Source organism: Geotrypetes seraphini, chromosome 10, assembly GCF_902459505.1.
Source record: "Geotrypetes seraphini chromosome 10, aGeoSer1.1, whole genome shotgun sequence".
NCBI lineage: Eukaryota > Metazoa > Chordata > Amphibia > Gymnophiona > Dermophiidae > Geotrypetes > Geotrypetes seraphini.
Genome location: NC_047093.1, coordinates 28,750,796 through 28,778,675, shown reverse-complemented (window position 1 = coordinate 28,778,675; position 27,880 = coordinate 28,750,796). Strand labels below are relative to the sequence as shown.

Genomic DNA, 27,880 nt, shown 5'->3' with positions numbered 1-27,880 from the left:
TCGGCCAGTACCAAACCATGAATCTTGTCGCTCCGTTTTGGCTGAAACCAAAATTGTGCTGTATCCCCCTCCTCCTCCCCTCCTGGACAACCATCATCCTTAGCCCTCCCCCAGGACCTACCTTACAAGCACTGCCCTCCACTTACTCCTGCCCCTGCCAGCTCCATTGTCAAAATAGTTGGTGCACCTTCAATCCTACCCGTGCTAGCTCCAGTCTCAAAATGGCTGTCACAAGACTACTTCTTGAAGTCACGCCTGCTCTGATTGGACCACTACTGCTTGTAAGTTAGGCCCCCCTGGGGTGATGGAAGGGGTTCGGGAGGAAGACTGCTTCTGTTCTGGAGGTACCCTCAGAGGAGGACTGTTCCTGTTCAGGGTGGGGGGAAGGAGGGAAGTAGCATCAGTTTCAGCCAAAAACAACTTGCATTTTCAGCCAAAAAAGAAAACAAGACTGAATTAAGATTTTGGGCCAGTTTCAGAACCAAAAGCAAAATTTGGTCAGCCTCTAAATCAGGGTTTCATATGGGAATCTGTGTGGGCATCTACTCAAAGAATGAGTGGACCATTTGGGGGTTTATTTGTTCTTATTTACTATATAACATTGGCTTTCAGAAAAACAGAGCACTGGGAGTGGGAAAACATGTGCTTTATCCAATGATAGAAGAGAGTTATCTAACAGACAGTGCTAACCATGGTCAAAATCAGGTTCCTCTGTTGGTCTTCCAAATAAACATGATAACAGTGTTTGGGTTTGTAATGGGTTCACCATATATAATACATATGTAAATACATTTTATTACTTGCATCTCATACTTTTGAGGCTCTCTTTGGAGATAACTACATGGAATGTTTGTGATTTAATGATTCCTGAACAGTGTTGTGTGTTAACACACTGTGTGCAGTGAGGTGTGATCTAAAACAGTACTTTGTGAAATCAAGTTTGGACTCATGAGTTCAGCTCTGTTTTTACAGACCTTATGAAAGTGTTTCTGTCTTCCTGTGCAATTGTAACGGTGTTCTTAATTCTGCCCAGCCCTCTCAAAGCTGACCCCCAGATCTGATAAACATCAGTAGCCTAATATGTTTCAGGTGTAAAAGACATAGATTTTGCTTAGATCAGTGCTGCTCAATCCTCTTTGTGGCACATCTGGCTAGCTGAGTTTTCATGATTATCACAGTTCTATATTTATTTATTTTAGGTATTTGTATATTGCTTATTTAAGTGTACTCGGTCGTTTGTCCCCATCTGTCCCGGTGGGCTCACAATCTATCTAATGTACCTGGGGCAATGGAGGATTGAGCGACTTGCCCAGGGTCACAAGGAGCAGCATGGGGCTTGATCCCACAACCTCAGGGTGCTGAGGCTGTAGCTCTAACCCAGGGGTGTCAAAGTCCCTCCCTCCTAAGGGGTTGCAATCCAGTGGGGTTTTCAGGATTTCCCTAATGAATATGCATGAGATCTATTTGCATACAATGAAAGCAGTGCAAGTAAATAGATCTCATGCATATTCATTGGGGAAATCCTGAAAACCCCACTGGATTGCGACCCTCGAGGAGTGACTTTGACACCCCTTCTCTAACCACTAGGCCACTCCTTCCTATATACAAATGTATTTCATGCATATCATTGTGATAATCCTAAAAACCTGACCAGCAAAACTGTGCTGCAAAGAAACACACCCTGTCTTAGAAAACATTATATAAAAAGAGATTGTTCTTATGTGTTTTCTATTAGATAGGTGTGTCATTCTGGACAGTAGGGTATTTTCCCCATGCTCGTGAGCCATGCAGAAGGAATCCATTCCAGGTTTTCAACTCCTCTTCCTTATCAGAGGCCTCTGCTGCTCCTTTCAGTTTGTACCAAAGTAGGCACTAGCCCTATATATGAACACATAAGAAGGAGGGGTATGGGGAGACTCTGAATAGAAATCTGTTCTGCTCTGAAAATATAACAAACATTATAACTGAACAATCGAAACATCGAAATAATCATTACCAATCAGAAACATGCAGCCTCAAATCTTCTCCCAATGTATTATAGCAATAGATTTTCTGCATCCCCTTAAAGTCTGACATCAAAATCTCAGTTTTGACTTGAACTTCCTGATTGAGACAGTAAGCAGGTGCAGAAATACTGACAGGGCAGTATTCCAGAATAACACACCTATCTACTAGAAAAGATATTAGCAAGGTAAGAACTTAATCTCTTTTTATAGTGCAATAGGTGTGTCATTCTGGACAGTAGGGACTTACAAAAGCAGTCCCAGAAATCTGCAGTGGGAGCTCAGCGCCTGCTCGTAACACTGAACTTGGGAGAACATGTGCAGAGTGGACGAGGTTGCTGCCCTACATATCTCTCTGGGCTCAATCACCTGAGCTTCTGCCCACAAAGAGGCTACACTTCTTGTGGAATGTGCTTTCAAGGAGAATGGCAATTGCTTACCACAGGCAATATATGCTGACAAGATGGCCATCCGTATCCAGCTTGAAATGGTAGCTTTAGACGCCGGACAACCATGTCTAGCCTGACAGGTGAGCACAAATAGATGGCTAACAGTTGGAACCATTGGTGACCTCTAGATAACATAGGAAAACTCTCCTCACATCCAACTTCCTCAGAATTCAGTCCTTTTTCTTTGACCCTGTGGTCTGGAACGCTGGCAATCTTACCTCTTGATATGAAATGTCTAAACGACCTTCAACAAATAGGACAGAACCATATGCAAGGAAACTCCCACCTCCATGATCTTGAGGAAGGGCTCCTTGCACGACAGGGCCTGCAGCTTTGAGACTCATCTGGCTGATATAATGGCCATGAGGAAAAACAGTCTTGGTAAGATTCAAGGATGCTTCCTTGAATAGGCTCATAAGGAGCCTGACTAAAGCCATGCAAAAGCATGTTAAGGTTCCATGATGGAAACAGTTGATTTACCTGGTGGTCGGAGCATTAGTGCCTCCTTTAGGAATTTGGCTAAGTCTGGATGAGAAGCCAGGGAAGCTTTGCATCCACCAGTTTTGAAGCATGAGAGGCCTGACACTTGTACCCTGAGGTAAGCCACTGTGAGGCCTTTGTTGAGACCTGCTTGGAGAAAAGCTAGCACCACCGCAATCGGTGCACTAAACGTCTCCACCTCCTCTTTCATGTACCAGTGTTGAAACGTCTCCCACGCCTTAGCATAAGCAGAGACCATCGAAGGCTTCTTGGCTCTGAGAAGAGTAGCAATGACTTATCTCTGAGTATTCTTTGCGCTCTAACGCTGTGCACTCAAGAGCCATGCCTTAAGAGCAAAGCAGTCCGGATCTTCTATGATCACTGGACCCTGAGATAGAAGATTGGGCTGTACCTACAATCTGAGACCCTGGTCCCTCTAAAGATGCACTAGGTCTGTGTACCACAGCCTGCATGGCCAATCTGGTGCTACGAGAACCACTCTCTCTGGGTTATATAGTAAATGATGGCAGATAAAAACCTGAATGGTCCATCTAATCTGCCCAACCATATATGCTTTATAAACTAATAATTTAATTTAAATTGTCCTTTTTCTTAGATATTTCTGGGCCAGAAACCCAGAGCTCTACCAGGTAGTATGCTTAGGTTTCAATTGGGAAAATTATGAATGGGTCTTAACATTGACAAACCTTTATAGTGTATGTTGGTATTCATTTTCCCATTCAAACGGACTTTTTTAATAAAACAGTCTACATTAATAGGTTTCATCTACAGCAGTGGTCTCAAACTTGCAGCCTCCCAGGGACTACTTTGCGGCCTGTGGTCTGTCCTCTCCACTTCACAAGTTTTTCGATTGAGGAGAGGACAGTTGCGTATAGACTGTGAACATTTGACTGCTGTAATTGACTTGCGTCTCTCTGGAGTGAATGTCGGCAAGCGGCCTCCTGGTGGCGCTGTGCTTCTCCCAGTCTCAGCCTCCCTCCGCCTCCTTTGGCTTGCGTCTCTAGTCGGCATGAATGTCGGCGAGCTGCCACTGGTTTGCGCTGTGCATCTTGCGGTCTCAGCCTCCCTCTGCCCCGATCCGGAGCACACGGCTCACTCTGCCCTGCAGCTTGCCCACAAGCACCGGAACCGAGCAACGAGGCATGACGGCGGTTGCAGTGTAGGGCTGTAGGCCTTTGGCAAGTATGTGAAATGTGTGCTGTTTCTTCACATAAGCTTTGGAAATTGCAATTGTCTGTCACACAGAAATTTTTTTGACCCCCCCCCCCCTATGATTTCTCCTGTGGTGGTGGTTCATCACATAAAACTTTATTCAAAGCCTATGTGAAGAAACGCCACCACAGGAGAAATCATAGGGTAATCAAAAAAAATTTCTGTGTAACAAACAATTGTAATAAACTTTATTGCAATTCTGTCCCACAGAATATTTTTTTTTTACCCCGCTATGTACACAGTGATGGGTATATTACCCTTTTTATAATTACATTTCTGTGGTGATGGAGTTTTTTTGCCAGTGATAGTAAATTAAGCAGATTTGAACTTTAAACTATTATTGAGAGTTGTCTGCTGCTGTTTGTGAAAATTTTGATGCTTTTTCTCCACTTTGTTATGAAATGTTTATCAGGGGTCTGTAGCCCATCGCTGGCGAGTAATATTTTGTGGATTGATTTTTGGTATTATTCTATTACTCTATATTTTTCTTGTGAGAAATGTTTAAATACCTATGTAGCACAAATATGCATGAGGCGAGTTTGTTTCGGTTGAAAGGAAGCTCTGGCATGAGAAGGCAAAGGATGAAGTTAAGAGGTGATAGGCTCGTGAGAGAGCCAAGATGGCGGCAGGGATAGACGTGCTGTAAGAGGCTCCCCTTCTCTCGGCGTCTTTTTACGATTTCTTGGAGATTTTTCACCTGACTCTGCAGTGGAGAAAATGCTGAAACGCAGGGGAAACAGAAGAGCGATCTCCCGGCTTCTTCTGCCTCTTCGATCACACGCCAGACAGCAATAACAGCTTTTGCTGTACCTTTTGGATTGGGCGAATCTGCTCTCCGAGTGGGGCAGACCTCTGAGTTAGACAGTGACTTCTCACTGAGCCTGCTTGGCCCTGTGATCTCCCCCCGTCCCGGGATAATGTCAGGCAGTCCAGCGAGTCAACGGGAGACGTCGGGGAAAGAGTCTCTGTTGGAGCCGACGGTTCTGCCTTTGACCCCGGAGGTGGTTCGAGCTATGCCGGATTACCAGCTAACGGCAGGAGGAGGAGGAGGCGTTCAGGGAGCGACGAGTGTAGAAAATGGAGTTTTTACTCCAATTCAGCTTCTGAAACCCCTGATTAAGCCAGAAGTGGTGGATATGGAGGCGTTGTGGAGAGCCTTCATCAGGTATGCTCCCAATTTATTTCCTCAACTCAACAAACTGCAGTTCAAATTAAAAATTGTGAAGGAAAAATTAAACAATCAGATAGATTGGATTATATAGAGAAAACTGTCTCTGAATTAAAAGTTGCATCAAACTCTCAAATGAAAGATAAAAATTTACTAATCAGGAAACTTGAAAATTTAGAAAATGTTAATAGAAATTTGAACTTGAGACTTCTCAATTTTCCTGTATCTAGAATATTATCTCCCAGAGAACTTTTTTATTCCTTTCTGACTTTAGTTCTATAAAATTTCCAGAGATTAATATGCCTCCTTTGCAAAAGTTATACTATCTTAATAAAGTGGAAGAGGAAAAGGACAAGTCAACTATACAAGCCGGAGAATTGGAATCCTCGTGGATTGAAATTTCAGCGAGAGCTACTTTGTTAGTGACTTGTTTTCTTGCAAGATAAAGAAGCTCTTCTTCGTCTTTTCTATAGAACTGAAAGTGTTGAATTTTACAATCACAAAATTGCTATTTTTCCTGATGTTTCAAATTGGACGCAGCTTAGATGTAAGAAATTTCTGACATTTTGTCAGTCAGTTTTGGCTTTGGGAGTGACCTATCAACTTAGATTTCCTTGTAAATGCTGTATTACTTACCAGGCAAACAAATATATTTTTTATGAACCAGAACAACTGCAATTTTTTTGGAAGGAAAGGCTGCCATTAAGGCTCCAGACCCCTCTATAATTCCAACCACTCAGGCCTAAATGTAATTAACCAAAAGAACCCTGTATTTTTGAAGGACATATGTTAATATGACCATGTATGATTTCCTTTATTCAACTCCCCTTGATTGTGTATGGCTTTACTCTCTCCTAATGTGGACTATGATCATTGTATTAGGATCAGGAGTATCTTTTTACTTCTTAATTTGTGTTTTTGATGATAATTTCTTTGAATATATTTAATTTCCTTTATCAAAGTATGTTTGATCTTTGATGTGAAAATCAATAAAGAATAAATGACAAAAAAAAAGAGGCGATAGGCTCAGGCGTAATCTAAGGAAATACTTTTTTAGGCTGCATTTCAGGACATAAGATCAGATTAGGGCACAAATAGCTGTCGAGGAAAGTCTCCGGTATAGATTGCCTGCTGCACGTCCCAAGACGGAGCTTTTTGATTTATAGGCGGGTCAGCAAAACAGGAACAAGGCATTTCTTTGGTAGGATTTTTCTGCTCTTTCTTTTTTAGATATCTAAAACAAATTAAACTATATATATGCAAAGAAGAACGTCCAGCTTTTCTTAATTGATTTTGCGATTTCTGGAGCAAGGCACTCTAAACTTCGTCTCTGAGGAAGCTAGCACCATTATTAAACACGTTGCGAAGGGGACTACTACTATTACCAACTTCTGGAACCTTGAAAGACCAGAGACAGACTATAGAGCACGAGAATGAGACTTGGAACGCACAGAGGGGTGGCCAGAATGCCAGACTCAAGCTTGGATCGCTTATTGGTTGAACAGCTAAGACCACCGACCCACCACCACCACTTTCCTGCACGCTCTGCAAGACAGCAGTTTGTTTGTTTTTTTTAAAAAAAAACCGCAATCGTAGAAAGATTTCCGCAGCCAGCCTTCAAAAACAGCTCAACCCTTTCCCGGCTGACACGCAGGTCCCGTCCTAGACTGTCTGCAGCAGAGGGCGTGATCCACCGAAACAGCCTGAATTTCCTGCTTTCCAATTGGGTAAATGAGGTCATGGGGTGGAGCTAAAGCGAGGCTTGGAGAGTTATCTTTTTGAACGAAGTGTCTATACTGGATAGCTATACAGACTCAGAGGCCTCGAGCTGCGGCTAAGTCCCAGCGCGGCCCTTGACCTTGCCTGCGCCGCATCTCTTTCCCAGTGCATGCTGGGATCGGTAGTCCTGGTTCTCCACCGGTGAATCAGACAGGGGAAGGGACTATCAGCAAAGCAGTAAGGGCTGGAAAGGCTTTTTCCAAAGTGGATCATTTCACTGTAGTCGGGCCTTGATCTGCCAGAGTGAGAATCGTTCCCCTTCTTGGAGAATATGTAAAGGACTCTTCTGCACTGAAGCGGCCAAGGGTGAGAGTGGTTTTCAGTGCAGCGAGGACGGGAATGGACAACACAAGGAAGTGAGGTTTGACTGAGCTAAAAAAAAAACAACAAACAAACCCCCCCCCCCAAAAAAAAAAAAAACCCGTGTCTATTAGTGGGCGCCTAAACTTTTTTTTTCACCCTAGATTTACTCGGACTTAACGCGCTTAATCCATTTTCTTGACTTTCTCAGTAACAAGTCTCCTTGGAAAAGAGGGACATAATTTTAGTAAGTGCTCTTTCCTAACTTTGCAAGCATTTGTATCCGATAAGTTTATTTAGAGGGGGAGGGGGATGTTAACCACTTTTCACCTGTGCGTTTGTAGATGTTTTGGGAGGCTAATGGCAGGTATCAATAACAGAAAACGAATATGTGTGAAATGTACGTTGCTAAAAACTTTGTTGCATTAACAAAACACTCAATTTGCTCTGGTAGAACAATTTTAATGTACAGTAATTCTTACCTGTAAGGTTGTTGAACTTTGTTAATAAAGTGAGATAATAGGATACTGGGCTTGATGGACCTTAGGTCTGTCCTGGCAATTCTCATGTTCTTATATTCTTATACTGCTGTTATTATCCTTAAGAGAAATTTGCATATTTTGGATCTCCAGGATATGGAAATTTTCTTTCATGCGTGTTCTTTGTGGATATCTTGGTAGATGGAGATTGTCTTTATAAACATAGGGAGTAAACACATAAGCAATTTAAATTTAGGGTGGATAAAACAGACTAGGGAGGAAGGGGCAGGCACTGTGATGGTGGAGGATAATACATGTTCATAAGGGCCTTTCTAGGCTTTTCTGAGCTTTAGGAGAGCTAATCCATCCATAATGCTGTTGGATAACGTCACCCACATTTAAAAGACTTTGCTTGTAGATGGAGAACTTCAAGGTCCTGCTGTAATCCAGTAGCAGGAGAAGCCTTCAGCTATGTTGTAGACTTGGCAAAATATGCTCAGGTTTAGCACATTTGGTCTAGGACCATTGTTACAGACACCAGTTAGTCACTAAGGGGCCCTTTCACTAAGTTGCATTAAATTCTAAAACACACCTGATGTAACTTAAAATGGCGTACCACAAGATGCGCTCAGATATTTTGTGGTAACCGCCAAATGTTTATGCATTAACCGCGCGCTAAAAATATAGCTAAAAATATATTTTGAGGGGTGTGTGTTGTGGAGTGGAGAGTTGGGCATTCATCAACATTAGCGCACAGGAATACTATGCGAGCTTTTCCCAAGACCCATTTTGTCGGTGGTTAGTTCTCACGTGATAATTTTTAAGAATGACCATGTGTTAACCACAACATTGCCGCGTGACTATTAATAGAAAATTTTGCCATTTTAGGGCTGAGGCAAAAATGGCCTTAGCGCACAGGAGTGACCTGCGTAAGGGTATGCTAAAGGACCCCTAACACTTTTGTCCCACTCGGTATAAATCAGATCCTTGAATATAACTGTCTACCATTGTGTGTAAGGCAGGCACAGGAAAATTAATGATTTATTGATTTAGACTTATTTACGGCCTGTTTAACTATATAATCCTTGTTGGTTTATATCTTAGCTTCATTTTTGTAATTTAGTTTAGATATACAACCATCAACAAGGCCATCTGAGCGATTCACAGTCTAATCAGGTACTCTTTAAGTATTTTCTCTATCTGTTCCAGTGGGTTCACAATCTAAACTATGGTACCTGGGGACATGGAGGGTTGGCTGACTTGCCCAGGGTCACAGGGAGCGGCGTTGGGATTGAACCTGCAACCTTGGGGCTGCTGAGGCAGCGGTTCTAGCCACTAGGCCACTCCTCCCTCAGAGTGATTTAGTTCAGTGAGTTAGGCCTCAGGGGACAGGGAGATACCTATTAGTCTAACATTGTAGCTGATGGTGAAGTGACTTCTCAGAATCACAAGACGCATCAGCAGAACTAGAACCTTGGCTTCCCTGGTTCCCAGTCAGTTTCTCTAACCACTAGATTCTGTATAATGTGGATTTTCCTTTCATTTTTAGGGGACCCATGCAAGGGGGTACCATTCCATCACAAGGCAGAGATGGTGGGATACGATCCTGGATCTCAGTGCAGTACCCTGTCAACTGCGCAAGTGGCAGCGGCCGGGTCTTTGTCTGGATTGGTCACACGGGCATTGATCAGCCCCTTTGATGTAATCAAAATCCGCTTCCAGGTACCCATGTGATCTCCACATGTTTGGTAGTCTTGTATCGGAGAATTCTAAAATAATAAGTTCATTTGTGGATTTAAAGTACTGGTAAACATGACTTTAGATCCAGGACAGAGACTTGTGTATATATCAGTATAAAATATGATCAATTTTACCATAATTATAATGACTTTTTTGTTTTTTTATTTTGAAGCTGGAGTTGGAGCCTGTACAATTCCGACTGACTCCACAGCCCTAATTGTGGCCACAGCGAGTTAGTAAAAGTGTAATAACTCAAAGAGGGACTTGGTATTGCTGTCCTATATGTGGATGTCGGGGTTCATCCACAGCAAAATACTTAACATTTTCACAGTTATATAACCCCTTCCTTCCTCACCCTCAGCTTCAAATAGCAACAATAAGGTATTCCAAACTAGGCTTCTGCAATGGAGTGAGGGGAGGGGTTCAGCTTTATCATTAAAAGGTGCCTTGCTGCCAAAAACATTTTCCTCTGAATTTAGGCTTTTGTTCTGAATTGTCCATCACATACGCATCTGCATTCTACAACTCGGATGATCCCATTGCTGTTTGAACCATCCCAGGGTCTGAATAATAAACCAAACGCCAAGAAGACCTTGTCCCAGCATCAAAACTCTTTTCAAAATAAGGCCCACTGTGTTTTTATTCATCTTTGCATATCTAGACTAGCAGTCGACTCTTTACTGTGCCCTATTTCCAAGGGATTAAGGTAGTTGTTGGGAGATGATTGGATCCAATTACTCTCTCGCCAGATCTTTGAAGCCTTTAATTCAGGGCTTCCTGAATTTGTCCAGGGGACCCCACAGTCAGATCATGTTTATATCCACAATGGATATGTGTGAGGTAAATTTAAATTACTGAAAGCACTGCATGCAGTTGTATCACATATTCATTGTGGATAGCCTAAAAACCTGACTGGCTGTGGAGTTCCTGCTTTAATTGTATTTCCTATTTCCAAACCCTAGCACAGCAATACTGACCAGATAAAAGATAAACTTATCTCAATACAAGCTTAGAATTCCCTGATAAAGCCACTGCCCTTCCCCCAGTAAAGCAAAATAACACTGCCACATACTTTGTTTTTCTATGACCAGTTTGTTGGGTTTGTTTTTTAAACTTCATTGGTATGTTTCTCTTTAAATTTCAATAATACAATATATCGAGCAGAAACTAAACTAAACTTGGAAAACAAAACAATTAGTAAACTTCAAAAAGTCCAAGACAAACCAAAGAAACACTGTGGAGAGACGATGTTCCTGATATGGACTTTATTAGAAAATCAACATAGCAATCCACATAAAAACCTTAAGAACTTAGTCCACTGAGAGCGTTGAACCCAACACGGTCCGTGTTTCAACAAAAGGTCTTCCTCATGAGTCCCTGCTAGTCCTAGGATGGAAGATACATGGAAAAGCTAAACAATTCCAAAAGTGCTGATGCATAGAACATAAGAACATAAGCAGTGCCTCTGCTGGGTCAGACCAGAGGTCCATCATGCCCAGCAGTCCACTCACGCGGCGGCCCATCAGTTCCAGGACCTGTATAGTAATACTCTATCTATACCCTTCTATCCTGCTCCTGATTGGTGAGGCCCGAGTGTTTCCGTGGAAGACGAGCTGCAATAACCAAATCTGGCTTATTTGTGGGTTCAAATCCTGTGCTGCTCCTTGTGACCCTGGGCAAGTCACTCAATCCTCCATTGCCCCAGGTATGTTAGATTGTGAGTCCACTGGGACAGATGGGGAAAATGCTCGAGTACCTGATTGTAAACCGCCTAGATAACCTTGATAGGCAGTGTATAAATGCCTAAATAAATAAATAGATAATATTAATTTAGGCCTACCCAAAGATTTAATTCTCTGCCAGATCTCGTCCCATTCAGACCCTGTAAAACCCTTCCCAGATCGGCTTCAGTCTTTTTCATATATTTAAGCTTCATCCCTATCCTAGTTCATATATCTTGATTTCATCTGAGATATCGCCCTCTCTGTAGTTTCAGGTCCAATAACTTCAAACCTAGTTTTTCCCTATGAAAGGTCCCCTAATTTCCCTAAACTATGCAAATAATGTTTGACCTGCAGAGAAGGAGACAAGTCTCAAGGCAGTAACTTGTAACTCCCCAAACCCCCACCCCGGTAATAGAATCATAACTGTCCTACACACAACATCCCTGACTTTCCCCATTACCTAAATATATCTTGTGATCTCCCGGGCTCAAATTCCCCTTGAAACCTAAATGGAGTTTACTACAAATATTTTCTACCATGTAGCAACCAGGGCTGAACCCTTCACCATATCCTCAAGCTAAGTTGGCAGAAAGGTCCTCCTGGGAGCCAGAACAGATGCATCAAAGGTACCTCACCCCTGTTCCCTTGTTTGACCTTTTGCACCTGCCATTCCAATACTCGCAATTGAGCCGCTTGATAGTATTTCTTAATATGTGATACTGTTAACCCAACTTCTGCTTTACTCAGACACATAATTACTCTCGTCACTCTGGGGCTACGATAAGACCAAATAAATTGTATTGCAGACATTCTCCTGTCCTCCAGGAGAATAGGCAATTAACAGAAGAGATAAAGCAATGGAAGCAGCACCATTATCTTGGCAGTCTCAACCCTGACAAGAAGGGTTTATCCCACCTCTCCAAATCCTGCCTAACCCTCCAAAGGAGTGGTACATAATTCAGATCATGTACCATCTTCCCATATCTCCGGTCTGGGTACCCAATTATCTGATTTCACCCATTTAAAGGGGAAATGGGCAAGCAAGCTTGCTACCTAATCAGAAGGTAAAATAATAATAAGCACTTCTAATTTGTCTATATTGACCTGAAAATCAGAGAGCACTGTACCTTTCTAAATCTCCCATAACTGCTGAGAGAAAATCCCTTGGGTTTGTTAAGGTAAATAATAAATCGATTGAACAAACTTAAAATTCTGAGCCCCCATCCCAGTACCTGGAATCTGGTCCCTTGAAAAGAGGAGACTGAGAGAGGACATGTTCGAAACATTCAAGATATTGAAGGGAATTGACTTAGTAGAGAAAGAGAGATTGTTCACACTCTCCGAGGTGAAGAGAACGAGAGGGCGCTCGCTAAAGTTAGAAGGGGATAGATTCCGTACAAAGAAGAACGTATATAAGGAAGTTGCAGGGGTGTCAAAGTCCCATGAATATGCTTGAGATTATTTGCATGCACTGCTTTTATTGTATGCTAATAGATCTTATGCATATTCATTGGGGAAATCCTGAAAACCCGACTGGATTGCGGCCCTCGAGGAGGGACTTTGACATCCCTGACCCAGAGAGTGTTAGAAACCTGGAACACTCTTCCAGAGGCTGCTATAGGGGAAAGCACCCTCCAGGGATTCAAGACAAGGTTAAATAAGTTCCTGCTGAACCAGAACGTACCAGGTAAGGCTAGACTCAAATAAGGCACTGGTCTTTGACCTAAGGGCAGCCGCGTGAGCGGACTGCGGGGCACGATGGACCACTGGTCTGACCCAGTAGCAGCAATTCTTATGTCCTATGTCATTCTCCCTTAGGTGTTGAGCTAGAGCAGTGCCTCTCAAACTGTGTGCCATGGCACGGTGGTGTGCCATGAGAGATTCCAGAATTTTACTTTTATTTTTTTAAAAATTCCTTTCATAAGTCTACATGTACGTCACATACGCACGAGTCTTTCAATGTTATGATTTTCTGCCCAGATGGGCATCATTCTTTGACGTGATTTAACTCAAAACATTCTTTGATGTGAATTAACTCAAAACGCGGCTCAATAGTCAACAAGCAAACACGCATTTCATCATGCACCACCCGCAGTTCTCTTTTTTTAAATTTAATTTCTGTCAGAGCTGAAAATCCAAGTTCACAATGATAAGAAGATCCAAGTGGTAACAAAAGCCTCGATTGCTTTGTCGCTCAAGTTAGGATAACTACTGCATAAAACTAAAATTACTTGCCCTTAGTTTTCAAAGACCAATCATAGAAACATAGAAAGACGACGGCAGAAAAGGGCCACAGCCCATCAAGTCTGCCCACTCTATTGACCCACCCCATTGAGTGCTAGTGACCTAGTTCCTTAACTTGACCCTCGTGGGATCCCACGAGGGTCAAGTTAAGGAACTAGGTCACTAGCACTCAATGGGGTGGGTCAATAGAGTGGGCAGACTTGATGGGCTGTGGCCCTTTTCTGCCGTCGTCTTTCTATGTTTCTATGTTTCTATGATTGGTCTTTGAAAACTAAGGGCAAGTAATTTTAGTTTTATGCAGTAGTTATCCTAACTTGAGCGACAAAGCAATTGAGGCTTTTGTTACCACTTGGATCTTCTTATCATTGTGAACTTGGATTTTCAGCTCTGACAGAAATTAAATTTAAAAAAAGAGAACTGCGGGTGGTACATGATGAAATGCGTGTTTGCTTGTTGACTATTGAGCCGCGTTTTGAGTTAATTCACATCCATCGCATTAACAAGTCTATTTTTACTTTAGGTTCACAGTTGTTACAATTGCTCATATTTATTTCAAGTTCTTTAAGCTATGTAACTATCAAATCTATTTTTTTTTGTTGGTTTTGCAGTTTTATCACTTTAATTATAATGTGCCGTGAAAAACACTTGCTCTGTTTAGTGTGCTGGAGCTAAAAAAGTTTGAGAGACACTGAGCTAGAGGCTCTACTGCTAGGTCAAATGGGATAGGGAAGAGGGAGCAACCCTATCCCTACGCACATCCTATTTTAACCAAAAGCTGGCATTGGTATAACTCTGGAACCTGTGAGCCGTTTGCTTATCAGTAAAAAAAGATTTAACATTAAAAATCGGTGGAACGAGATTTTCTCAACAGCTTTTTGATGATAATTTTTACATGTAAGCTTTCTGAAATTCTTCCTCAGCTTCAGATTGAGCAATTGTCTCCTCAAAACAAGCAGGCCAAATATCATGGGATCTTGCATGCAACAAAAGTTATTCTGAAAGAAGAAGGGCTTCCGGGCTTCTGGAAAGGGCATGTTCCAGCCCAACTGCTGTCAGTCAACTATGGTGCTGTCCAGGTAAATTGACGAATCGTCATTGAATATCTTAATACACTCGTTAGTCATATCAAAAATAGACTACTGTAACGCCTTGTACAAGAGAATAACCTTAAAAGAAATGCATAGATTACAAATCCTACAACATACTGCAATAAAAATAATTACCAAAAGGACAAAAATTTGATCATGTGACTCCCCTATTAAAGGAAAAACATTGGTTACCCGTAAATTATAGAATTACATACAAAATAGCGTTACTTACACACAAAACGTTAATGAATAAAGCTCCTGCATTCTTAGAAAGGCTTCTAATCCCTTACGTTCCAACAAGATCTTTAAGATCTGAGGATAAATCTCTCCTCTTAGTCCCCTCACTAAGATTCATTTACTCGAGAGATACAATCCTCTCTGTTATGGCACCTCAAACCTGGAACTTGCTTCCAATTTTATATAAGGGAAGAAGAATCACTTAGTAAGTTCAAAGGTCTCCTGAAAAACTGGCTTTTTAAGGATGGTTTCAACTGAGATGCTCAAATTCTAAATAACTCAAACATCCTATAGCGTACTAAAATTATTATTTTTTAAAAATAAAAATTAAATGGGTAACTCTTTCCTATCCTCTTGTGTTAATACCTATGTTCATTTTATTTGTTTATGAATTGTATTTAAACCTATCCTCCTCTTGTGTCCTGTAGTGTAGTTTTTATTCTTAGTTGTTTTTTACTTTTACCCTGATTTTATTTGTAAATCGCATTGGATTGTGATATTGCGATCAAATCAGACATTTAAATAAACTTCAACTTAAATCGTTCATGTTCTGCTTGCTAGGCACAAACTGAGGAGGAACAGAGTAGAGGACAGATTTGTCCCCATCCCCCGCACATTTTGTTGCTATTCTGTCCCTGCCCCATTCCTGTAAGCTCTGCCTTAACTGCACAAGCCTCAAACACTTTAAAATTATGAGGACAGAGCTTGCAAGAATGGGACAGGGGCGGGATGGGGGAAAAATTTGTCCCCGTGTCATTCTCTAGTGTACAAATCCAAGTAGTAAAAAATCAGTCCTTCCATCCCCCCACCCCACCAAATTAGGATAATTGTGGAAGCTCTAAAGCAGGGGTGTCAAAGTCCCTCCTCGAGGGCCGTAATCCAGTCGGGTTTTCAGGATTTCCCCAATGAATATGCATTGAAAGCAATGCAGGCACACAGATCTCATGCATATTCATTGGGGAAATCCTGAAAACCCGACTGGATTCCGGCCCTCGAGGACCGACTTTGACACCTGTGCTCTAAAGAGACCCTCATGTATAGAACTGCTAGTGATCTCGAGCAAGGGAAAAACCAAATTTGGAAAGAGATTGCAATAGCATAAGAACGTGATTTTCTTTGCTAGAGTCTCGGTTCATTTTCCTTCCTTTTTTTTTTTTTTTTTTAATTTGGGTCTTAGGAATAGAATCCAAAAAGAGCAGAAGTGGTCAAAAACAAAGGCAAAACCAAGTATAAATCATTTATTAGCTGACCCGACCAAAGCCATGTTTCAGCACTATGCCTTTGTTGGGGTCATTAACTTGTAGTGACACAAGGTATTTTATGGCAAACTCACATTTAAATAGCGTGGAAGGTGTTTCAAACTCACAGAACAGCACAGTGCTTTGATGGCCATCTCACTGCTGCTCTGAGCATTTGAAACACCTTCCACACTATTTAGATTTTGTGAGTTTGGCATAAATTACCTTGTGTCACTACAAGTTAATGATCCCCAGTGCATGTATAGTGCTGAAACACGGCTGTGTCGGGTCTGCTAATAAAGGATTTCTCATTGGACCTGTGGTTTTGCCTCCATTTTTGGCCACCTCTGCTCTTTTTGGGGGGTTCCTAGGCTCTCCTTTAAACTTCTACATTGACTCTGAAGATTTTGGAGCTCAGGTCTGACCTCTTGCACAAAAGCATCCCTGAGACAAATGCATGAATTTTTTTTGTGCTTTCAGTACTGCAAGTGTCTGTGTGTTCAGCTAGACACTGCTGATCAATTGTACTCTGTTGTATTTTAATGAGTCTCTGATGCAAAAGAGTCTAATCAGTTTTCAGTGGCTTACTCAACAGTGTGATTGTGGATCAAAGACAAAACAGAAACCAGAACAGAGTCCTTCCAAACAAAGATCCAACCATTACAATTCTAATACATTCCCCCTTCCCCCAACTACCCAATCCCCCCCCCCCCCCCGTTGACCCCTAAGAGAAGAAGAAAAAAAAACATAATTAAGGGAAGAGAATCAGTGTGAACAAGTCTTTAAAAATGCACTTAATTTGCATTTGGCTGCATTAGATCTGAAAAGTGTCATATTAAGCAAGATAGTGAGTGTTTTAAAATGCAAGAAATGTGGATATGAAGAATCATTTCTCACCAAAGTCCCAGCACCATATCGTTCTGGAAAACTTGAATGAAAAATGTCACCCAGAAATTTTTTTCAGTGTTTAGAAAGTTATGTGAAACATTGGCTTCTGTACAGGCCGTACAAGGAATTGTTGACTGGTTTGGGCAAATACAGCTCTTGCTGAAGTTCTTTTTCTGTCGTCCCAGGCACATCGTTTTTTCGGTAGGTTGCTGTATGTTCCACAGCTACTTGGATGTCTTCTCAGAGCCGACGGAGTGGGGTTTTTTTTTCACAATATTGGCCATGCCCTAAACTTAGTGCAGTTGTAATGCAATCACATTGTTGAATGATCAGTTTTTAAAATATAGAGTTCAGTCTTTTGAGTGTCCTTGGTTTTGAATAAAATTTGATGCCATGCTGACTTTTTTTTTCTATTTGCTTTGAAACATGAGTTATTATAAACAGAATTCTATATTTGCTTTTCTGTCTAAGGGCTGGGTTGTTAATTTTCAAAGTAATTTGAGTATTTATTAAATGGCTGGTATTAATGGCCTCCTAAATCCCTCTTTCTAGCTTTACCTCCTCCCTCCCCCTTCCTCCCAACCACTCCCTCCCTCTCTCTCTCTGAGCCTGTATAGGTATGCATGATTCACAAATAGAAGATTAGATTAATGGTCATGGAGCCATCTGGTCATCTTGTTAGCAGATAGCCCTGTGGTCACTGCCATTAGAATGTTTGCCTCCCTGGTTTTCTTACCTGAGAGGTATAATAGAGAATTACAGCTGGGGAAGCCACTTCTCTGACCTTATCTTTTTTTTTTTTTTTTTTTCTTCTTCTTTTGTTTAAAGTTTGTCACCTTTGAGCTGCTCACAGAACTTGTCCACAATACTACGACTCACAGTGCCACGGATCCCTTAGTGCATTTTGTTTGTGGAGGCCTTTCGGCGTGCACGGCCTCCTTAGTCAATCAGCCACTGGATACTCTGCGCACCCGTTTTGCTGCTCAAGGGGAGCCCAAGGTAAACGGCAGAGAAAGCTCTATACGGTCCTGTGTTTTTTTTAATTCCCACTGTGTCGAGTTTATAACCAGGAGGGGAAATACGCTACTGCTTTCCCTTCCTGGATACAACAGGTGACACAGTGGGTGGCTGTGTGATGTGAATATTTCTTTTGTTTATATTTTGAGTGCGGAGGTTAAAAGCACATTCTGTGCAATACAAATGTTTTTAAATACTCCTTCTAGGGAGCATGAGAGTGTGCAGTATCTATAATAATAAAACGCTAAGCGCGCATGCGCACTCTTAATGCCGTGTTGCCTGATCTATAGTTCGTGGCCGGCAGAGTGCACATGCGCACTTACCACGCATACCTCTGTCTGGCAGCGGGCTTGCCGGCTCCGGCCAGACAAAAGTTCATTTTTTTTGTTCAAAGCCCCCGCCGCGGCTCCTCTATCGAACCTCACCAGAGTCTGAGAAGACTTTTGACTCTGGCGGGAATCGAGAGAGGAGACGCAGCGATGGCTTTGAACTAAAAAATGAACTTTGGCTGGCCGGAGCCGGCAAGCCCGCTGCGAGACAGAGACATGGCTCCCTTACTGCCCCCCCCTTCCCTTCCCGTGGTCCCGACTACAAACCTGCCGGTTCCAGCAGCATGTGCAGCACTCTACACACGCTGCTTCAGGGCCTTCTACTGCCTTGATTTGCTTTGCCGCGTCTCTGATGATGTCATCTTCTCCCCCCTTCCTTGCTGGAATTGGCAGGTTTGTCGGGACTGCGGGAAGGGAAGGGGGGGGCAGTAAGGGAGCCGGCCAGACCTCAGGAAGAGAAAGGGGAGGTAGGGGAAACGCTACTAATGCACAGGGAAGTGGTGTGGGGGTAGGTAAATGGAGGGGTAGGGAATGCTGCTGCTGTGGCTGCTGCACAGGGAAATGGAGGGGGAGGGAATACTGCTATGGCTGCTGCACAGGGAAGTGGGGGGGAGAGAAATGCTGCTGCATAGGAGGCAGGGAGAGAGACAGATGGAAAGAAAGACAGACAGCGGGAGGAAGGGAGACAGACAGAAAAGAAGAAAGACACAAGGGCAGGGAGAGACACAGAAAGACAGACAGACAAAGGGGGCCAGGGAGAGAGACAGACAGAAAGAAAGACAGCGGGAGGGAAAGAGACAGACATATATTCTAGCACCCGTTAATGTAACGGGCTAAAATACTAGTTTATATATAACCTATTATAAATTTACCTAACAATAAAATGCAAAGAAATAAAAGCATAGGTTTCCCAGGGTGGATGTAACCTGGTGAAAGAATGATGGTCAATCACATTCCTATTTTTATCCTCATGGAATCATTTGAGATTTTCTGACATTGCAGGTAGTGGTAGAGGACCTTTTGGATATGATGCAGTTGAAGTCCTTTTGGTTCTGATTGAGCTGGAAACTCACCTCTGAAGGTGCCATAACCCTTCATGTTCAATTAATCAAATTTTTAGTGTCCCTTTTTTATCTTCTCCTCTCCCAACCAGTAATACTTCTCAGCCAAGAGTGGCAGAACTTACCTCCTTCCAGCATCCAGTTAATGTGGACCCTAACTGTGATAATTAGAATTCCTTTCCCTTTGGAAATTATGAACAGTACCAACCCCTGGCCAGCCCAGGAATCGGAGGATCTGAGAATCTTTTCCATGACATGCATAGCATGTACCACTGAGCCACAAGGCCTGCCCCAACAAAACCACCTTTAATGTTTTGATATCTTTACTTTTTTTCTTTTTCAGATTTATAAAACCCTTCGACATGCCATAGTCACTATGTACAAGACTGAGGGTCCTTTGACCTTTTACCGTGGCCTGACCCCAACAATGATTGCCGTTTTCCCCTACGCAGGGTTCCAGTTTTCCTTTTACAATGTCCTGAAGCAGATCTATGAGTGGGCAATGCCAGCCACTGGGTGGAAAAAAGGTGGGTAGCAGATGAAGGCTCTCCTAGAAACCCATGTGCAAGATGGGTTTTCACCTACAGCAGGGAGGAATAGTGTGCACAGTATGATGTGGGGTGGCACATTTTAGTACCTGGTATTCATCTGTGCTAAAAGGGTTTCACAGACCTCTCCTGGGAACATCATACTGAGTTGTCATTTTCAAATTTATCATATTTCCTGCATATTCATGTGGATATCCTGGACACCTGATTGGCTATGACATCTCCAGAACAAGTTTGGCAAACCCTATGTACAGAGTTTCAGAATCATATACAGTAAAACCTTGGTTTACAAACATAATTCGTTCCGAAAAACATGCTTGTAATCCAAAACAATCGTATATCAAAGTGAATTTTCCCATAAGAAATAATGGAAACTGTAAAACCCAAAAACTTTAATACAAAATACTTTATGTACTCATATTGCAAGACCTTGCTTGTTTACAACAGTCACTTCACTCCCACAGTATCAGAGAGAGAGAGAGAAGAACCATCGGCTCAGTTGTGATGTGTATACTGTATGTACTTGTATTGCAAGACCTTGCTTGTATATCAAGTTAAAATTTAATCAAATGTTTTGCTTGTCTTGCAAAACACTTGCATACCAAGTTACTTGCAATCCAAGGTTTTTCTGTACTTGGTGGACGTCTCAGTCGGCACACACGACGGAGCACAAAGGAAGAAGAGAGAGATTCTCTATGGCAGTGTTTCTCAACTCGGTCCTGGAGTACCCCCCTTGCCAGTCAGATTTTCAGGATATCCACATTGAATTGACATAAACTTGATTTGCATACACTGCCTCCATTCTATGCAAATGTATTTCATGCATATTCATTGTGGATATCTTGAAACCTGTCTGGCAAGGGGGTACTCCAGGACCGAGTTGAGAAACACTGCTCTATAGCATGCTTTCAGTCAAAAAGGAACCTTAGAGCCTGCTGCTCCAGCTCGGGTCCAGAATCTGCCCTGGCCACAAGGACATTTGAATGTTTGTTTGCTAATTTGATGTGTTGCAACGTCTGTGATTTACAAAATTATACACTTGAAAAAAGGATGAAAGGAACTACCATCATTATACAAGACGGAGACAATACATAACAAAAGTGCCCAATCATTCAACAAATGAAAACTTTGCTATTTTAAAAAAAAAAAAATATCCAGCCTTCTCATCCCTCCCTTTCTTCTCCCCCCTTCCTTGCAATTCTCCCGTCGACTTCCTCCCCTCTTGTAACTCCGCCTCAATGACTCTAACCTGTAACCTTCCCCCTCAACCGCAACTCCCCTAATGGTATTCCTCAAATTTTTATTCTAAATCCTCTCCTATGTATCCAGTCGCTAATTTGTAACTTCCTGGTAATGTCCAGTTATCTTCAAATGTAATCCGCCTAGAACTGCAAGGTACAGGCGGAATAGAAGTCACTAATGTAATGTAACGTTCCAAGGTATTTTTTTTTTTTGTCTCTCCTGATCAGGTAATGTTAAAAACCTCATCTGTGGCAGCTGTGCAGGTGTCTTCAGCAAAACTGTGACCTACCCATTAGATCTTTTCAAAAAGAGACTACAAGTGGGAGGTTTTGAGCAGGCACGGATGGCCTTTGGACAGGTGAGATGCTACTCTGTAGATCCTTGTTGGATTTATCCTGGGATTATTTATTTGTTAAATGAATATTTGGGAGATACTGAATTTGTGAGTAGTGGGTTTCAGCTTTTTTTTTATTTTTTTTTTTTGGGGGCAGCTTTTCATGACCTTTCCCATGTTCTGTGTGCTGGATAACCATAGTTGGGATAAATATGTGTAGAATAGTCTCCCGGTAGAGGTGATGGAGACAAAAACTGTGTCTTGAGTTCAAGAAAGTGTGGGAGAGGCATGTGCGATCTGTTAGGGAGAGGAGGAGATAGTGGATGGGCCGTTTGGCCTTTATCTGCCATCATGTTTCTATAACCATAAAGCTCTATGACCTCACAATGCAAGTGTTAAGAGCCTTAGCCTATAGGGAGAGGAGGAGGTAGTGGATACTGTGGATGGGCAGATTGGATGGGCCATTTGGTCTTTAAAAAGTTAGAAACATGATGGTAGAAATACTGTTTGATCTTCCCTCTTATAATTCAGAAACTTAATGTGTTCTTTTCATTCCAGATATGTTAAATGATGCATTTGAAATTTATCAAAAAGTAGGATAACCAGTAAATAAATGAATACAAATGGGATTGGCCAAGTTCTAGCAGGAAAAGTGCACAGGTAGATTGCAGAAAGTTGCCACTTATTCCTGGGAGTGAAGAATAAGGAACAGATGTGCTGTGTCCTCCCTAATGAGATGGAGTGGCCACTCTTGAGAGGCAGGGCGCTGTGATAAAACCCAAAGTGGGATATCTTATGTTCTTAATTTGTTAAAAAATAGATAAAAAATTTGTTCAAAGATAAGATAAAAATGAGCACTCAATATGATAAAGGTCCCATCTTTAGAGCAGAAGATAAGTGACATCTGCAGTCCAGAAAATTATTGTTCTCTTAGGGTTGCCGCAGCTGGTATTGTTCTTGTTGCAGGTTTCCGGGTCTCGTTGCGTCGGGTAGAAACTGACTTTTCAGCCACCATTCTGTGGCTTTCTTCAGGATATGCTGCGAGGTCTGCAGTTTGTCTTTGCAAACAGTGGGTCCACTGACCTGATTGGGAACAGGGCAGCCCGTTGGTCACCAATTTGATTTTTGGTGGGAAAATCAGTTGGTCTCACTAGAGACTTTGCCATTCTATTGGGGGGAGGGGGCAAGAAAGAGACCAACTGATTTTCCCCACCAATATTCAAAATGGTGACCAACGTCAGACCTCGCAGCCTACCCTAAAGAATGTCACAGCGTGGTGGCTGAAACCTTGGTTTCTACCTGACAAGACCCGGAAACCTGCAGTAAGCAGAAAATGATTGGACAGCAGATTTGTTTGATAACCTGACTTGCCTATTAGGATCAGAACAGTTCCACGTGTCTGGCCACTGTCAAAGACAGCTGCTGGTCTTGGTGGACCCTCGGTGTGACCAGCATGGTCCACATTATGTTCCTCTGCAGTTATCGCAGCCTACAGAACTTCCTGACCCAAATATACTAAAATGGAAAAGTTCTCTGTGTGTCCCCAAGCAAGACAGACTTCCACCACCAACAGATCAGTACAACAGCGGGAGCTTCCCCACACTTCATGTAGGAAATGAAATAAAGACCAAAGGGGGGAAAAAGTGTTCTAGGATCAGATTAATTTAGCTTTTTTTTTTTTTTTTACATCTTTTGGAGGTCTAGAATCACTCTGAAATTCTGATCTTCTCAGCCCTTCCTTCGGGAAAGAGAATCGGCGCATCCGGAAGTGTAACTTGTGTGTGTTTTCTCTTTCCTCACAGGTGAGGACATACAAGGGTCTGCTGGACTGTGCTGTGCAAACCGCACGGGATGAGGGTCCCAAGGGATTCTTTAAAGGTCTCTCTCCCAGCCTGGTCAAGGCGGCCTTGGCCACGGGATTCACCTTCTTCTGGTATGAGTTCTTTTGCAACCTCCTGCACACTCTGAATTATCCAGCCCGTTCCAGAAACCAGAAGAGTTGAGGTTGCGTCTCGATCACTTCTGAAGGACATGGATCTTGTAGATTCAAGGCAGAGAATGTATTAACTGCTGATACCTGATGGGGATATGTTCAGTCTTACTCTATACAAGGATACAGCCCGTGGAAGGAAGAACATTTCACTATTTTGCAGCCATATTAAACCCAGTCAATCTCTGTGCTTGCTTCAACCTTGAAAGCAGGTTTTTGAAGAGGATAAAGATGTGATGCTGGATTGAAAAAGGGTCACAAAAGATTTTCACCTTTAGACTACCCGTTCAAATTTCTCTTAGGTTGGTAGGCACTGGGAGCATTTCATCCAAAAGCCGTTCTAGGGTCTGTGAGCTGGTGATATAGGCCGCATTCCCAGGGGACATGTGTCCACATCATTAAAACCACCATCTGAATTTGTCTGTAATTCTCATTATTGTTGGTGTCAGCAGAAGTCAAAAGATTTCCAGCGGCCCCACCACTAATTCAGTTGAAAGTCATCTGCCAGTGCCCCCTCCAGACTTTGCTTTATTTCCGATGATAGCAAATTTCCAGCCATTGTGACCTACCAAAGGTGGTTGTTTGTTTGTTTGTTTTTTTGCCTCGAAGATGCTATCAAGGCAGTGCTTTTGGGCTCATAGAATGGACTCTGGGATGGCAGAAGTTGTGTGCCAATTGCTGTCTCTCGCCAAGAAGCAAATCCGAACAAACGCAGGGGAGGAAGAGAGCAAACACATAAAGACCCATGCAAACACACACTCTCTCTTTCGTTCTTGGCCTCGCGCTATGGTCTGTCTGAAGAGAAATGCATCTTAAGTTCACATGACCTCCAGTGCTCGCTCTAAGTCAGTACTTCTCAACCCAGTTTTCGAGGCACACCCCAGCCCAGTCGCGTCTTCAGGTTCTCCACAATAAATTTACATTTAACGTCTCTCTTGAGTAGGCAAATCTCTCTCATGCATATTCATTATGGACAGCCTGAAAATCGGATTGGGTGGAGGCCGTGGCATAGCGAGGGTGAGGGGTGCCCGGGACGGTGGCTCCCCCCTCTCACCGCACGTGTGCCCCTTTCCCGTACCTTTTTTTAACGTCGGCGCAAGCAGCCACCAGCTTGCTAACCACGTCATCTTCGGTGTGTGCTCCGATGTCATTTCCTAGGCGCGGGTCCCGGAAGCGACGTCAAAAAAAGAGCGCTGAAGCCAATATGGGTAGCAAGTGGGTGGCCATTCGCGCTGACGTTATAAAGGTACGGCAGAAGGGAAGGAGCGTGCGTGCGACAAGGGGGGGGCAGAGAGGAGGAGGAGGTAATGGTGCCCCGAGCAAGACTGCGCCCAGGGCAAACCATCCCCCTTCCCCACTTACTACGCTGCTGGGTTGAGGAGCATAGCCATAAGTGATGCTGAAGCCTCCAGTTCCTTCCACAGTCCAAAAACCTGACTTTGCAGGTAAAGTGACTCTCCTCGACAGTTAGGAACAAAGATCTAATATGTTGCTTCTGTCCAGGGATGGCGGTGCTTCCTGAAGGAAGAGGCTGTGAGCTTCCTTTGCTGCCTTGGTCTTGTGGTTCTCCCGCGCTGGCATCATTAAAGGACTGTGCGGTTCAGAGTCACTCGGTGACTGTTGTGGGTACAGACAGCAGCCTGGTCTGTTCACCAACCTTGATGCACTTAATGAAGTCACTAGAACAGGGTAGGCAATTCCAGTCCTCAAGAGCCGGAGCCAGGTCAGGTTTTCAGGATATCCACAATAAATATGCATGAGATAGATTTGCATCTCAAGGAGGCAGTGCATGCAAACCCATCTCATACATATTCATTGTGGATATCCTGAAAACCTGACCTGGCTCCAGCTCTCAAGGATTGGAATTGCCTACTCCTGCACTAAAAGAACCTCAGGCGTTACATTTTATGTGTATATATAAATGTGTGTAGTCTATATCAGACCTGCACAATTTCGGCCCTCGCCAGGCCAGGTTTTCAGGATTTCCCAAATGAATATGCATGAGATCAATATGCATACAATGGAAGCAGTGCAGGAAATCGATCTCATGCACATTCACTGGGGAATGTGGCCCTCAAGGACCGGAGTTGTGCAGGCCTGGTCTATATAATATTTCTGTTTAAATATACTTGTGGTTTATAATCTCAGGGAGTGCTTGGAGCTATCCAGCCTAACTTATCTACCATTTTGGGGGTTTTCTGGGAATAAAGGTTTATTTGGATTTCTAGACTTACATTTATAGCCATATGCTACCGTTTTCTTTAACACTATGTTGTCATATCACTGCACAGGTGGGGGGGGGGGGGGGGTTGGTAGAATTTGATACAGCATGTGCATGTTAAATAAAGTATTTAATAATAATATTGGCTTGGGAGTTTTCTCTTGCTCAGTTACAACTGTCCCCCAGACAGCATACCCTGGCTTAGGAGTGAGGTTCATTGCTGTTATGGTAAGGGCAAAACTAACCCATTTGAAGAAATTGCCCCTCTTCCCCCCCCCCCCCTCTCTCCCTCCCTCCCTCTCACCCACATACACACATCACAAGCCGACGTTGGCGAGAGCCCAAGGTTCTCCCCCAACCCAGCCAATGCAGCAACTCCCTCAAGAATGCTATGGGGCTCATAATCGAAACTTAAATATGTCTAAAAAGCCGCCCAAGTCGGCACTTGGACAACTTGTCTTTTAGATCGTCCAAGTGCCGATAATCAAAATGGCTTTTTGGACGTATCCAGTGTAGAGAATGACACACAGGGACAAATTTGTCCCCGTACCCGCAGGAACTCACTTTCTCCATCCCTGCTCCATTCCTGTAAGCTCTGCCTTAAACGCACAAGCCTCAGACACTTACGATTTTAAAGTGGTTGAAGCTTGTGCAGATGAGGATAGAGCTTGCAGGAATAGAGCAGGGACAGGAAAAGAACTCACAGGGACGGGACGGGAAAATGAGTTGCCGCGGGTACAGGGAAAAATTTGTCCCCGTGTCATTCTCTAATCCAGAGACATCTTGGGCCTCTGAATCCCGTTGTGTGCCCAGAGCTGAAAGGTGCGTTTTTGGAGGTATGGTTAGGGCAGGATGTGGGCTGACCTAGACTTAGTCATCCTGCAGGGGTAATTGAATGTTTGACGAGACTGCCTAGGTGAAACTTGTACGTTGTGAATTAGATGATGTAAAGACACATATAAGTGCCCAAAAGGTATCCAAAGTGAAAAGATAACCACTGCAGAGACAAAGTAAAGACCCACACACACTGCCTCCCACTTCTCCATGATCACTTACCCCCTTGCACCCCCACAAAGTTCAGAATAAAAATGTACATACCAGCCTCCAGAACATCAGCACCTGCTATAGGAAAGCCTAGTAGAACTGCACAGAGGTCTCTTAAGTAGCCTGGGGGGTGGACTAATGAGCCATAGAGAGGAGGATCCAGGTTCATAAACCACTCTAACCACTACATTCAGGGTGGAAAATGTGAGTCCACCAGAAACCCCCACAGCCCTATTTTACTGCCATATAGGTGCCACCTGCAGCCATAAGATCTATTGGGGTTGTAGACAGGTGGGTTTTGGGGGGGGTTCATCATAACCTATCTGGTGAGATGTTTATGTGGCACCTTTTAGTGAAGTTCACAGCAGTGCCCTGTAAGGTGCCCCATTGCTCTGTTGCCATGTCTAGGTGGCCAGTCCATCACAATACTGACCCCTCACATATCCAAAAAGTCTTGTTCTGGGCATTTGGGACAAATGCTAGGAAGTTCTTCTTCACTCAGAGGGTGGTGGACACCTGGAATGTGCTTCCAGAGGAGGTGGTAGAGCAGAGTATGATTTTGGGCTTCAAAACGGGCTTGGACAAGTTCCTGAAAGAAAAGGGGATTGAAGGGTACAATTAGAGGGTTACTATACAGTACAAAATGCTTTAGAGTAATAGATCACTTACAGGTCATTGACCTGGGGGGCCGCCACGGGAGCAGACTGCTGGGCATGATGGACCTATGGTCTGACTCAGTAGAGGCGATGCTTATGTTCTTGGATGAATTTTTGGTCGAGAATGTGGTATAAAGCTAGATGTAGTGGCGGTCTGGCCAAGCAAATGCCTGGATGTACAGAGATGATTTTCAAAAAAATATATATTTTGGATGTACTTTTTGAAAATGGACATTTTGCCTCTGCCAACTTTGGGCAACTAGCGCCATATGTCCAAATTGGACTTAGATGTATGTTTTGATTATGTCCCTCCATGGGTTCAAGTTAAGGAAAGTCACCTTAAGGTAGACGCCCAAAGGTTGGGTGCTAAATGGCAGTTATGTGCATA

The 27,880-nt window shown here is 43.1% G+C and overlaps 1 protein-coding gene across 10 annotated transcripts; it reads left to right on the top strand.

The window, feature by feature from the left end:
• The first annotated feature begins 6,924 nt into the window (after window positions 1-6,924).
• Window positions 6,925-25,339, top strand: SLC25A19 (solute carrier family 25 member 19). 10 transcript variants are annotated; one of them, XM_033961591.1, is made up of 9 exons: window positions 7,104-7,468; window positions 7,577-7,659; window positions 9,015-9,067; window positions 9,441-9,613; window positions 14,520-14,675; window positions 17,879-18,049; window positions 19,801-19,984; window positions 21,475-21,605; window positions 23,384-25,338. In XM_033961591.1, the coding sequence occupies exons 4-9, from the start codon at window positions 9,482-9,484 to the stop codon at window positions 23,582-23,584; spliced, it is 975 nt and encodes a 324-aa protein (XP_033817482.1). In that variant the 5' UTR covers window positions 7,104-7,468; window positions 7,577-7,659; window positions 9,015-9,067; window positions 9,441-9,481; the 3' UTR covers window positions 23,585-25,338. The 10 variants fall into 10 exon arrangements, with proteins under 10 accessions (XP_033817486.1, XP_033817482.1, XP_033817481.1 ...); XM_033961590.1 differs by having other exon boundaries at window positions 7,104-7,473; XM_033961592.1 differs by lacking the exon at window positions 9,015-9,067 and having other exon boundaries at window positions 7,624-7,659.
• Window positions 25,340-27,880: the final 2,541 nt, after the last annotated feature.